General features: G+C 44.6%; 2 protein-coding genes across 2 annotated transcripts in view; both read right to left on the reverse strand.

The window, feature by feature from the left end:
- The window catches only part of LOC119393017 (peritrophin-1), a 107,838-nt gene that overhangs the window by 13,152 nt on the left and 80,224 nt on the right, over positions 1 to 14,462 (reverse strand). The gene's annotated exons all lie outside the window — the stretch shown is intronic.
- Positions 677 to 7,375, reverse strand: LOC119394438 (uncharacterized). Its single transcript, XM_037661745.2, has 3 exons — positions 7,206 to 7,375; positions 5,682 to 5,874; positions 677 to 922 (listed from the first exon to the last, which is right to left on the reverse strand). Exons 2-3 carry the CDS (start codon positions 5,853 to 5,855, stop codon positions 707 to 709), a joined length of 390 nt encoding a protein of 129 aa, XP_037517673.1. The 5' UTR covers positions 5,856 to 5,874; positions 7,206 to 7,375; the 3' UTR covers positions 677 to 706.

A 14,462-nucleotide genomic window follows, 5' to 3' on the forward strand; every position in this document is an offset into this window, starting at 1 on the left:
CAGTTCCGTTTACGAGATACTGTTAAGGGCAAAGCACACGGTTCTATTTCGCGTGCCATCCCATGTCTGACGCGGCGGTGCGGTAGACGGAACGGCGACGTTTCGTCGTACCGGACCGACCGATCGCACGTTGAGCATGCGTCCAGTCGGGTACAGTTTATCGTCGCCGGATCGTACCGTAAAGAAACTTACCTGCTACGTTTCCATGAGGCTCGTTGACCATGTATCTTGCGAAGGTAATTTTGTGGCGCCGAGACTCCACGGGCCCGCGTGGTGCGAACACAACGTTCGCACCACGCGGGCCCGTGGAGTCTCGGCGCCACAAAATTACCGTGAACACATTTAGTTTCACGTGTACGACGGATCATGAGCTGCGTTATTGCAAGAGTTTTCGGAGCTGTGAATTAACATACAAATGTTTAGGAAGGTCTTTGTCTTTTTGTGTATCTAAGCGCTACAGGTGATGTAGGTAGGTAACGGGTGAATATAATGGCCCACGTTATAACAGTGTACTTGTTTTGAAATCATCATGGCAGCTTAGGAAATTGTGTCGCAGTTTCTCAGAAATGTACACCAATTGGTATATGTACTGCTGAATTGGTTTCTTAAACGACCGGTTAACGGCGGTGTTAACACCTGGTTGAAAAGCGATGTTCTAGGTCAGCATGAGATCATCTTGTTTCTTTTTTCTCATGAATTTTATTGCCTACGACGATGGTGCTTGGTCATCAGCATTCTTGATGATTTCTTTGACGACTTGGGTGATGATAATCCTTTCGGTCGCAGGAGGGGCCTCGGTAGTTGGCAAGAGAGGCTTTGGGAGACGAACCTCGTCGCATTCAGTCCGATACGAGTGATCGCACACGTTCACCGTGCGGTTGAAGTGCAGTCCATCAGGGCATGCCATGAGTTTTGGAACGCCCTGCGTTAAAAGGCAATGCCTGTTGAGCTTTCTCGGGAAATGTTTCATCATCATCATCATCATCATCATCATCAGCCTGTCTACGCCCACTGCAGAGCAAAGGCCTCTCCCATGTTCCGCCTATCAACCCGGTCCTGTGCTTTCTGCTGCCACGTTATATACCTACAAACTTCTTAGTCTCATCTACCCACCTAATTTTTTGTCTCCCCCTCACGCGTTTGCCATCTCTTGGAATCCAGTCAGTTACCCTTAATGACCACCGGTTATTCTGCCGACGTGCTACGTGCCCGGCCCATATCCATTTCTTCTTCTTGATTTCAACTATGATATCCTTAACCCCCGTTTGTTCCCTGACCCATTCTGCTCTCTTCCTGTCTCTTAAGGTTACACGTAGCATTTTCCTTTCCATCGCTCGCTGCGTTGTCCTCAATTTAAGTTGAACCCTCTTTGTAAGTCTCCAGGTTTCTGCTCCGTAGCTAAGTACCGGTAAGATGCAGCTGTTATATACCTTCCTCTTGAGAGATAGTTTCTTACATTTGGGTAAAGGTAGGCTCAGAAATAAAAGCTTTTTCACCTAGATCAAGACCGAAGGACATAGGGCCTCGAAGCTTGCCACTGCAGTCGTTCTTTCGGAGACCCCTTCTAAAATTATTGCACTGGCAACGTTGTTGAGCCTCTCTCTAGGAAGTGAAAGTTGTGGCTGAAATCTGATTGCCTTTGTTATGCGATATATTAATAGTACACGAGCTTCTCATGAGGGATGGATAAGCACAACCATTAGCTGGCATGCTTAGTATAGGTAAATGAAGCAAGTGCCAATCAACATAGACAAGGAATATCAATTCAGCGTAAAAATAAATATCCAGCAATTAAAATTTCGAAAGTCAATGTGCAAAGCGGGTTCTGGGTGCATGATTTGTTTGTAAACAAACAGAAGTGTTGATAAATATGCAATATGCTGGCAGACACATGGAGAGAAAAAGTGAGTCAAAAAGGAGTCAAAAGTGAGTCAGTGCGACACTTCTCAACGAGTATGTCTACCATAGATATTTAAATAAACGCCTTGTGCCTCCTTCTGAAGTATGTGCTTCTTGCAGAATCTCTCACGTTGACTATCGTATATCTTACAATAGGCCAATTTGTGACGTCTGCGTTGACAACAATATCGTCCCTGTGAATGGAAATGGTGGAGGTAACGAAATGTTGCATGAAAACCTTCTGTGGTTGCCGAACTGAACGGTCAGATCGACTCATGTTGAGTACGAGTTGAAGGAGATCTTGTCATCCTGACAGAAGAAGACTGCGACCAATATGTACGCGGAAGAGAAAATAATTCGCGTGCTTTAAAAGCATGTATCTTGTTAATTCCTCAAAATTCAAATGCTTACCTTTAGCAAAAACACAAAAGCGTGCAAAAGTTCACGCTTACAACACGTCGAGCAGAATATACAATAAACTAGTTTAATACCTTGAAGAAGCCTATAAATGAATAATAGTAATTTTATAATAGCCCTGTCTAAGGGCTGACAGTATCAGTAAATAAATAAATAAATAAATAAAAAATAAATAAATACATTAATTATTGAAAAAGCTGATAATATATTTATCGGTGGTGCGGTTCGAACAAGGCCGCTAGAAGTTGCGACAGGCTACCAGCGTGATACACCTGAAGGCAGCAGTGATTATCAGTGCCTTTCTACTGTTTCTGATAAATTCCAATGACATCTTCGGTGTTACTCTTGAAGGTTTCGACATTGTTTTGTGCTTGGGCTGTTTAGCACGCAGCTTGCAGACAATGGGTTGACCGAACACTTCAAAAAACATCTTTAACATTCGACCAGTTTCGGAAGTTCTGTTGCTTTCATCGTAGTACAGTTGGGTAGCATCAGTAGTATAGAATATGACGCTGGCCAACGTGAAGGGTTCAGCTCAGTTGTTGTGATCGCTGAACTTTTCATAAGAGGAAAAACTTAGAAGACGCTTGAGCTTTGCCTTCAAGGGTAGAACGCGATGGCGTGATCGGGCTCCGTGCGCATCGCCTTCTCAATTGCTAGCCTCGCTTCCATTCTCGGTGCATGCCTCAAGCATGCCGCAAGAAAACGAACGTCCGTGCGCCTAACATTGGCCATTCCGAACTATTTTAGAACGCCAACTGCAGGTAAAGTTGCGCTCTGCCCACTACGTCATAAGTTTTTCGTTCTGCGATTTATCGAAGGGTCCGCTACGCGTCCGTAAGGCGACATGCTAACCTACGCGGCTGCTCACTTTGTTGATGCTTTTGCTGCTGCTGATGGTTAAATATGCCTTAACGCTTTGCAATGGGTGCGCCTGTAAAACACCCACTGATTGCGCAATTCACACGTTTTGACGCCTGGCACCATTGCGCTTGTGCCACGCAATATTGCATGCGTTAATGACACTCCCTCCACTATATGACATTCATAGATTGTTTTTTTTTCCGAAGCACGTTTAAGGAATAATGTAGCTCCGTAGTAAAACATTTGCTTTCCACGCAGTAGACCTGAGTTCTGTTCTCATTCGAACCGAACTTCTTTTATTATTGACTTTAGTTGTACCTTTATCGATCTTTTGCTCACGGGGAACGCTGATTTTTCGCTCACAACCAACGACGCCGACACCGACGGCAGAATTTCTGAGAAGCGAGCTCTTTAACGCTATAGCGTCAAAATGAGTATTCAACGTTGGTGCATTCTGTACAACTGAAGACCTTCGGGTCACGTTGCCGAGCAACAGCGGTGCAGGTGACCAACAGAGGCAACGGCGTCGGTGGGTCTGCTCTGTCGATCACGATGGCTGGAGGCGCGTGAGTTTGAAGCTCCAGAATGGAAGCTACGGTGGTCTCCAGTAACAAACTATCGATTGATAAGAGCTTTGTTTGCGTTGCGGTTCCGACAACACCGCTGCCAGTTGGAATGGCGACCAAGTAAGATGTACCGTCTAATAAGGCAGCAGCGACCAGCGGTGCGAGCAGAGCATCGGCAATGCGGCTAGGTATTTATTTTTTTATCTTTTATTAAGTAATGCTGTCAATCCCGTCTGGGATTTTTACAGCAGTGTGTTTATATAGAGTATACACAAGAATACAATAGAGTGCGCAAAAATATGCAATAATTTTTAGATAAGGTTACAAAAAATAATGATAAGAAATCATAATTAAGCTACGGTATTATGTAGTGCAAGAGAGATAACGCAAGAGAGCTTTGTCTCTGTAACATATGAATACTGAGAAAGATAATGACACGAAAAAAGAATGGAAAAGGCAAGCACATGAAATATCAAATTGATAAGAAACATTTACCATGTTACATCACAACTTTCAAATATACAGGTCAGAGGGACAATGGTAAACACAGTAGTGATAGCGTCGCTAACGCGTTGCTGAAAGCACGGTTTGACCAGCAAGTTTTACAAATTTGTTAACAGTGGGCTGTGCGACCACCGTCTCGGCTAAAGCGTTACCCTCCCGAACAGACCGCGAAAAGAATAAAGAACTAAACGTATTGTTCGCGCGAAAGTGTTCTTGGAGTGTGAGGTGATGCTTACGACGGGTTTCGCTGGAAGTGTTGAAGGAAATATAGGTGTTTGAATCCAGTTTAATACCCGTGCCACACGGGCACAGAAAATGGCATTTGCGTCCTAATGCCTTCAGATTTAATGCCATTCGCGCGGTGCCACACGGACGAACGAAATGGCATTCGCCCAAATGCCATTCGTCACCTAATGCCATCGCCAGAACTCATTCCACTGAGAAATGCATACTCTCGACGGCACAGCTGACGAAGTGCGATATACCTAAGTTATATAAAACGACATCCTATTCAGCTAAAAATAAAGTTTTCACGTCTTTTATTTACACTAATCACTTACACAAGCGCTTCAAACGCTGTATTTTGGATGCGACAGGCGCCAATTTCTTTTTTACGCTGTGGATCGGACTAGTATTGGCTTCGGTTGCTACGGTCAGCTGCAACGTCGTGAAACAAAGCAACGAACTCAAGCTAAAGGCAGTGTAATATGCTTATTTCTACATTTAATTATTCTCGGAGGTATATGAAGCTTGTAAACGCATGTTTATCTTTTTATAACTACTCAACTATTGCTCACTACAAAAGATCCTGCGATCGACATCATCAAGTCAAATGTCATTCAGTTTGGACGTGTAGCAGCTCCGCCGAAAAAAATGTCATTCGGGAACTGAATGCCTTCACTACCGAATGTCATTTTCTGTGCCCGTGTGGCACGGGTGTAACATTGTTATTCAGGATGAGATACGAAAATTTGAGTCGGGACAGCATCGCATGACTGGTTAGCGTGTGACAGCATCTGCGTAGGCGAGTCCATGCGCCTATATATGTTACATATAAAACGCGCGGCTTTGCGCTGGACAGCCTCAGTAGTAGCAATATGATTATGGGTAGACGGGAACAATGCCACGCTCGCATTGAGACAGGGCGTAAAATCGTCACATAGGCCAAAAGGTTCGCTTCCCTTGTAGAGTTTCGAAAGACCCCGTTTAGAAACACTAGCTCTCGCATTGCTTTGTTTGTGCAAGTATAGTCAGTTGTGAGGTATAGTCGTGCCCTCGCACGGACCGTGAGTCTGACGATCAAGGCCGGATGGTTCGCCAGGCTTGATCAGGCCTGTCGTTTGTAGGCGGGAAAGAAGGCTCAAGGGAAGTTTCTGCGTTTAATTTTAGTACAGGTCCTCTCATTTTTGTTAAGCTCGCAGCTACTCTTACCTGAGAGCACACGTAGAATGTGGAGCAGTTGTAGATGTTAGGAAAGTACGTGACATCATCGCCCTTGTGGTCCACGACAGGACACACCACATGTTCGTCGAGAATGGCCGCCGAGAGACCCGCCACAGCGACGACCAATGTCACAAGAACTGGGACGATCACTTTCGTCTGCATGGCTGGAATTTGGGTTTTCCTGCAGAAAAGTAGAGACCATCGGGTTGTGAATGCCGTACTCAGCGTTGCGAACAAATAGACGTTCAGGATAAGTGCACCTAAAAACAATACTTTGGAATGAGTTAGAGCTCCTGTAAGAAGCGTTAGACCATAAAACATGGTTATTCGCTGAGCTAAAGAAAATACTGCGTCTCGATTTCGAAGTTAGATCAACCATGTAAGTAACGTTATGAACTATGCACAGTAGAATCGCAATTATGCAAGGAGGAGGTAATCGAGTATTCTGAGCACTTGAGCTCAACTTGAGAAAGCAGCAGTGTATAAAATATATAGGAGCACCTGTACTGTGTGCTCTTCTAATCATTTTAACCGTATGCCGATGCGTTTGATCACCTCTTAATCTCCTAATACATGACCCCTAAACGAGTAGCCCCACTGGCCACCCTGCTGAAAAAATAGGCAGCGTGACATGAACTATGTTCATTGTGTACGCCTTGTTAGGTTTCTTTACACAGCGAGCAGCCTTTCTCTCGTTGGGAAATGTACAATAAGGGATTTACACCATGAAACAGAAAAAAAGCACGGGAAAGAGGGAACTGGTTGGAAAAGACGGAAAAGAAGAGGCTAGAGGAAGAGGAAGAAGAGGCCAGGACGAATGTAAATAAAATGGCTGAAAGCAAACTGCTTTCTTTGGAACATTATATTTGGCGCAGCCGACAGTTCTTTTGGATCACTACATATCCCAACTACCAACTAATCCCAACTATCCCAACCTATCCCAACTACCAACTTGGTTGGAGACCTATCCCAACTACCAACTAATCCAAGCACTTACGTCAAATATGACATAAAGTAAGTCACTTCCGAAAAAAAGCACGGGAAAGAGTCTTTACATAGAGGGGCATTCTTTTCGTGCGTCGATCTCCGTTTTTTAGCAGTGGCATTTAAGCGATACCAAATTTATGACACGCAAGAGTTACATCGTAAAATAACGCGTCGTATTGAGAGGCCATTTTTTTGGCATAGAGTCCATTTCATTTGATTACTAATTGACGTGACCTATCACGCATGCAGTGGAGTCAAATGCGAGAGGACCACAAAGGTATGCCTATTAGAATGAAAGTGGAATAGCCATTTATAAAATTATCAATAAAAAGTGATACGTTGCTTATTTGTATTAATTTGCTGCACACCGCACCGCGACCTAATTATGATATTAGGGTGCGATATTGTGCCTGAGTGGCAGTGGTACGAAGACATATTCTTACGCGGAAAGTAGCCTGACCACCTTAAAGTGATACACTTAGTTTAGAAGAAAAGGGTGGTGGGGGTGTGTTTGTCTCTACTCACTCAGCGCTGGTCGTACAGGTGCGTGGTAATCGAGTGTGCCTCAGTCGGTTCTGACCAGACGTCTTATGTGCTGCGTACACAGCCTGCCGACGAGCAGTTTATGAGACTGAGCGTTTGATAAGCGGTCCACGGCACCATTGGTCTGACGGTTGTATATTGGCGCCTCTTGTGACGTCACGACCACAAACATTATGTCCGTACAGCAGTGACCCACTGCAGAGTGACAGTTACATCTGAGTTTCCCATGCCGCGATTGCTCTACTTGGCAGAAGCCGCTGGTTGACAGTTATTGCTCGTGGCAGTTGTTTCAAGTTGCTTCTTTCTTCGTTCGAGGAATTCAAGAGAGGGTTGTCTGTCTCTGGACTACCTTGGCACGTGCGCGTTGTTCCACAGATAAGCCTGGGCAATGAGGACGCTTGATGTCAAGGGCATGTGTTGCAAAAACACGCTGCCTTTATAGCAAGAGCGACCCTTCCTTGTCATCATTCGCATAGTTAAGATATTGCTTGAATGTGTGCTGTAAATAACTCTTAAGCTGGGGGCACACTATGGCGCGAGTGGATGTCGTGGTGTATTCGGCAGTGTTAAGGAGAGTACAGCTTAATGAAGGATTTAACAACTCCGAAGGTTGCCGCTTGCTCTGATATGCCCCTAAACAAAAAGAAAAAAATTACCATCTCCCACTAAAGGGAACCATGTGGGGATGCGAAGGAGCGCATGGGACGACTTAACCCATATATGCCCAAACTAAAGAAAATGACAACACAAACATTTTTTTTTGCACAAAAAGTGTACTTCTACCCTCAAAAGAAAGCACGAGTTCTTTATTTACTGCCTGGTAAACGTAACACTGTTTTTCAAGGCATCCTATACATATAGGACACGGGGCATTAGGGGTGCTATGTGCGGGTGTGGTAAGCCTTGAAACATTTCACGTGCACACCGACATTGCACTTCGTCTTCTTCATGACGTCTTTCACGCAAAGCACGCGTTTGCCCGGAGAAAGTGGTCGGCACGTGGCAGCATGAACAGCAAGCAATGTCTAGGCTTGCACACGTTGAGAATGAGGCCTGCTTGATGTGCTGTAGGTGGCGCTAGTCATCAGCTAAAGAAATAGCAATGTTAGAGTGCATCAAAGAAGCGTCCTATGTGTAGGACACTGGGCATTTATGGGTTAAAGTTGCGTTCATCACGGGCACCTTGCCCGATGTTAACGCGTCCTTGCATGTGAAGCAAACCATGAATTCACTGTAGGTGCTGTTGCTGTTACTCGTCCCGAACTCTTGTTGGAGCACGCCGCGCTGGTTCATCGCGCGTCTGCAGAATCTCGTTCCCCGACGCCACCACGTGATTGCTGAGAGAGTGTAAGGAGGAGAAGCCACAGCGTCTTACCCAGCCCCTTACACAGGCCCGAAAGCGCTAGCGCGTGCCAGCACCCGTGCTTTTGTCTGCGTTACGCCCAGCTAGGACAGCATACGGCAGCCCGGGCCCCTAAAGTGCTCTGCACGTATCATCATGAAGGCGGTCGAAGAACAAGACGAAGAAAACTTCTCCTTGGCGCAAGCGCGCGCTCAATATGTTACAGATGGCTTTGGTAGGTTTGAGAAAGCGGACGGTCGCCAATGGAACCACGGACAAAGCCCAGCGCAAAAGCTGCTTCGCATCTAAAAAAAGAACGTCGTAGAACGCTGTAAACTTGGCATGCCAACCCCTATGCAAACAGAGGTAATTTCGCCGTTTTATTGGGGATACAACATGTGACTCACTTTGAGTGCAGATGCGTGACTGAGCGCTATAAAGTGCTTACTCAGATGCCTTCGAGAGAGAGAGAGAAGGAATAAAGAAAAGGTAGAAAGGTTAACCAGAAAGTTATCTTGCCGCATGCAGGCACCGTTATATGAGTTGCAATAAAGTCGAAGTCTGGGTCAATTGGTACATGGCGCTATAGCATCAACCAGTCAAGAAGACGACGGACAAGGTAGAGCAGTGGCACACACAACGGTTGGTTGCGACCAGCTGTGCTTTATAGGGAACCCAAGCTCAAGTTTGGGCGCGACACTCGCGCGGCTGAGCTATGCGTTAACGGGGGCAGAAGCTGCCCGCGTAGGCGGTTTGTCGCCGGATTTGCCAGCGGCGGCGGCAAGGACACGCGCGCGCATGCGCTTCTTGTTCGGTTGAGAGCACTGCTAGTCAGCAATAGTTACATTGTGAAGCGCCACAGATTAAATCCGGGAGCACTGCGCGTGCGCGGTGTTGTGGCCGTGGATGCCCCCAGTTGCGATAAGAGCAGTTGCGCCGCTCGACACTGCTTTGGAAGCCTATTGGTAAACATCTTCCAGAAAAACCAGGGGACCATGGGCTGTTAAAAAAGGAAAAAAAAAACAACCTATTTGAAAAAAGAGATTCGTTCTGCATCAATGCAATGAATGTAGTGCATACGCAATTGTCACGGTGCATGTTGGTATGATACGCTATTTCGCGTTCCACGTCGATGGCGCCTCGGCCAATAATATTAACTTAGATAATAGCGGAACACATCCTCAGTGCCGACAATGACGTTAGTGCATGGGGAGCATGAATGTGAGATCATGACATTTATGACATGAAAAGCCCGTCGCGTTTGTCAGGAAACCCTTCCACCCAGTCACGTGTGGCACATACCCGCATAGTATGCTGGTAGGGCCACAGGTAATTGGCAGTATGTTAATCCAGGAACGGCCTGAAGCGCCAGTGTTGCCGACGTGCTTGTTAAGCCCGCCATATGCACACTATTCCATTTACACAAGCACGTCGATGTACCTCGCAACACTTGGCTCATAGCCAAAAAATGCAGCACAAGCAATTACTCGCTGACTGCTTCGCATGGAACCGATTGCCACAATGTGTGACCTCTGCTAGAATATTTAGGAGTAGAAGATATGTTGAAAATGCGAGCGAAAGTGTTTTGTGTGGCCATGGAAGTAACTTCTTTGTACACGGTGGAATCCAAGCACCCTGTTAGAACTTGCTGTAATGGCTAAGAGGCTGTGGACTAGTGCTCCTCAGCTCGAGGTTGCGGGATTGAAAAATATGCCATGCCGGTTGCTTTTTTAGGAGGTAAATGCAAGAACGCTCGTGTAATGTCCGTTTGATGTATGTAAGATGGCCCCAGGGTGTCTGAATTACTTGGTATCACTACCACTGCGACGCCCGTGGTTATAATATGTCGTGTATGACATGTAAATAGCATTGCTGCTTAAAGCGAGCGTAAGAAACAATGGAATAGGAAGGCTCTTAGGAAATCCAGGTTTTCTGGAGCATACGCGGACATGGATTTGTCATCAAATATGCAAGTGCCTAATGTGTAAATTACTACTTTTGTTCGTTCGTGAGAACACGGATCCTGGATCCTTGCCATGCATGGCCAGCTCAATGGACAGCATAGGTCAATAGACTCTACCACACGCGCAAAATAAAAATAAAAACTATTCCATTCGTGTCATTTATTTCATGCACTCATCATTAAGGAAACCCTAGATTGTTCAAAGGCTTGAATTTCTCGATCCGCCGAATTGATGAAACCTGGTTTACTTTGTCTTTTTTTTATTCAGAGCTCATAATTTTGGTTCGCCGTGGCGAAAAAAATATCTTTAGAATGCTTGATGCGTACAACAATTTCAATATCGTATTAAGATTTCGTTTTTTGTGGCGCGAGTATCGAGTAACACTCTCGTATTTCGCGCTGCACACCAGCTTTACCTGCCGACTTCCGGTTCAGAAAGAAAATCTGCAAAAGACACAAGCATACGAAAAGGGTAGTTGTTGCCAAGGTTCGTGATAGATATGATAGAAGAGCACAAGTTTAGTTGGAAATAGTTTCAGTTACAGTCAGTTAAGTGTCAGGAATGATTACAAAAATAACCATTGAGGGCTGCCGCATTCTTGCAGAATCCCAGTATATAGACAGCAAAGTAACACCTATACCCCCACAGTCGGCTATAGCAAGGGCAGCCTTTCGTGCAATGAGGTCAAGCGTCCAGGATTTACATATGAACAAAAAAAAAGAAACTTGGATGACGCTTCAGCTTCACCTTCACGAGTACAACGCGATAGCGTAATAGGGCCCCGTGCTCTTCGCCTTCTCAATTGCTAGCCTAGCTTCTGTTCTCGGTGCATGCCTCAACCGTGCCGTAAAGAAACGAACGACTGTGCGCGTAACATTGGCCGTTTTAAAGTATCCTAGAATATCTACTGTAAGTACACTCGTCAAGTGCCCACTACGCCATAATTATTCCTTTTGCGAATCGGCTAAGGGCCCACCGCACGTCCGCAAGGCAACACGCGAACCTACGCAGCTCCTCACTTTTCATGCTTTTGCTGCTGATGATGATTAAGTATAGCTGAGCGCTTTGTAATGGGCGGGTCTTGAATCACCCACTCGTTGCGCAGTTCATATGCTTAGACGCCTGGCGTGATTCCACACTTCTGCCACGCAATATTACATGCATTAAGGAGACTACTTCTACTACATGACATTCATATAATGTTTTCTTTTTTTCAGAAGCAGTATCAAGAAAAAATTCGGCAGATCCCACGCCTTGTGGGAATCGGTTTCATGCGAAGCAGGCAGCGAGTAGTTTTATGTGCTGCATTTGTTGGCTTTGAGCCAAGCGTTACGAGGAGGGTCGACGTGTTTTTATAAGTGCAGTAGTTGTGTGCACATCGTGGACTTACCAGGCATGTGGACTACACTGGTGGCTTAAGGGTAACTTATAATCTGACGTAACGTCCGCACTCACGTTAGAGCACAGACGCCAGTATTATCGAAACGAAGTGCACATTACGATGCGATGATGTGGATGTCATACGTAACTTTCGTTAGCCTATTCCTCCGGGGTCAGGGAATGCTTGAATATAGTTTGATCAATCATAGGGATACAAATGTAGTGTTTATTAGACTGCAATAAAAGCGGAGCCAACACTGGAGCCGCAACTGACGTTAACCAAACATGACGCCTCTTTCATTGGAGTGCATATGTAATGTTTATTGCTTTGTTGTGAAATTATAAAACCAGCACTACAACCACAATTGACGTGGTTGCAGTGCAGACATTGCGCATGCACAGGGTCACTTTCCAATGCAGCTTCATAGATCTGGGGTGTCTCTGTGGTAGAATACCTGACTGCCACGCAGAATGCTTGGGTTCGATTCCTTGAGGGATCCTGACTTTTATTGTTTGCATTCGTCGGGTACAGGCTGCCGATGCCGGTTTTCCTTAACGCCCACACATTTAAATTACCGATGTGAGATCTAACCTTTCCTGGGTAGATACGAACTGTGAATCAACTGTGGCGCACACCCGCATCGCGTTGCCCGTGGTAAACGGGTATGTCCCACACGTGTCTGGAGGAAAGAGTTTGACGACGTACGCGACAGGATTATCACGTTATTTATGTGATGATCAGACAGTCATATTCGCGAAACCCTCTTACCTTCCCACACCAATTTTGGTCTACACCAAGTGACGGACGTGGTCACGAGAGCACCCAGACGTAGATAGATAGATAGATAGATAGATAGATAGATAGATAGATAGATAGATAGATAGATAGATAGATAGATAGATAGATAGATAGATAGATAGATAGATAGATAGATAGATACGCAGATAGAAACCCTCGACGTGAAATAAATCAAATGCGTAGCATTTGATTTATTTTATTTACAGGATACCTTCGTTGCCTCAAAGGCGTTATCGCAGGAGACACATCTGTAGGATCATATGTTACATGTTTTACAGTGAGAAGCAACAAAAATATATGAAACAAGGTTAACATCAAGATAAACAAGGTGAAAGGACAATAGGTTAGCATGTTCAAAGGTAACAGAAAGTTGAAACAAAAACTAGCACAACTATACATTATAACGTGGATCTGTGGTAGAACACGCCAGACGGCACAGGTTACATTCTCACTCGGACCCTACAAATTTTATTATTTATTTTATTTGCATCTTTCTGGATTTTTTGGTGACGGAGATGATTTTTTATTGAAATAGAAAATAAATGAAGGAGTTGTCACTATGGCTTGGTGACGGCTACCCTTTTCTACTTAGTTGGTAGGATAAAAAATAAGAAATAAAGCTTATATATATATATATATATATATATATATATATATATATATATATATATATCCATGTACATAATACAGTCCTACAAGTTCAAGAACTGTTGTTTCAACACACAACACCTACCGTCGCGGTGCAGTCCTTCAATATAGTCCGCTCAATAACTATCGCAAATATTGGTGTCTTCAATAACAACGTTCGAGCACTTTCATTGCTTTGCGGTTTATTGTAGACGGCCATGGGCTTAGTATTTTCGCCAGCGAAAACGTTCGCTCAGAGTCCAGCGTATCAAGTTCCTATTCGAATCGCTGTCTATGTGTGTCATGCTTGGGACAGTCGAGCAACAGATGATGAGCAACATGTTTGTTGTTTTGCCTTCTGTTCTATGGCACGTACCCACTCTGGGGGATGGGCCAAGAATATGTAGTTGAAGTTTAAAATCTTATTCGAAGAATGTGAAATGGTAAAAAAAATTAAGAGTAGAAATGGTAATAATAAATAAGACATCAACTTAAGACTTCAAAAATTATGCTATTGAGCTCGTATTTCAGACAGCCGTATTAACCTGATCAGAACAATTTGGTGAAATTAGATATATTGAACCGCATTTTAATAAAGAGCGTTTTTGAAGGAAGATTAAAATGGTACACGTTTAGTGGTTTGCATGAAATTACACACGGCATTGAAGGCATCCCTATGGCAGTATCCCAACCCTGAGGCTCCGAAGCTTAGTACAATTTCTTCAGTTAAGTTTAAGCCTATTTTTAACAGCGGAGTAATGAGCAGTCGTGATCTAATAATTGAATATCTGCGGCATGACAAAAAGAAATGTGCAATATTTTCTAATTCTCCGCAGAATTGACATAGGGGCGATATCGTCAGACCAGCTCTGTGTAAGTATAGATTTAATGGGGGGACACGGCATCGAAATCTGGTGATCGTAACTTCAGATTGTCTAGATTGGCTCCAATGAGACTTCCATGGGAAGTTTAGATGTTTGCATTCCGTCCACGTTGTTATTGTTTCCATCCTATCAGTATGAATTGCCAATTTTCTGTATCTGATTGCGGTGAAATATTCTACCACTGGAAGAACCTGGATTATTGGGAGATCTAGCGATGCGCGCGCTAAAGCATCAGCCATTTCA

Source organism: Rhipicephalus sanguineus, chromosome 5 (assembly GCF_013339695.2).
Source record: "Rhipicephalus sanguineus isolate Rsan-2018 chromosome 5, BIME_Rsan_1.4, whole genome shotgun sequence".
Taxonomy (NCBI): domain Eukaryota; kingdom Metazoa; phylum Arthropoda; class Arachnida; order Ixodida; family Ixodidae; genus Rhipicephalus; species Rhipicephalus sanguineus.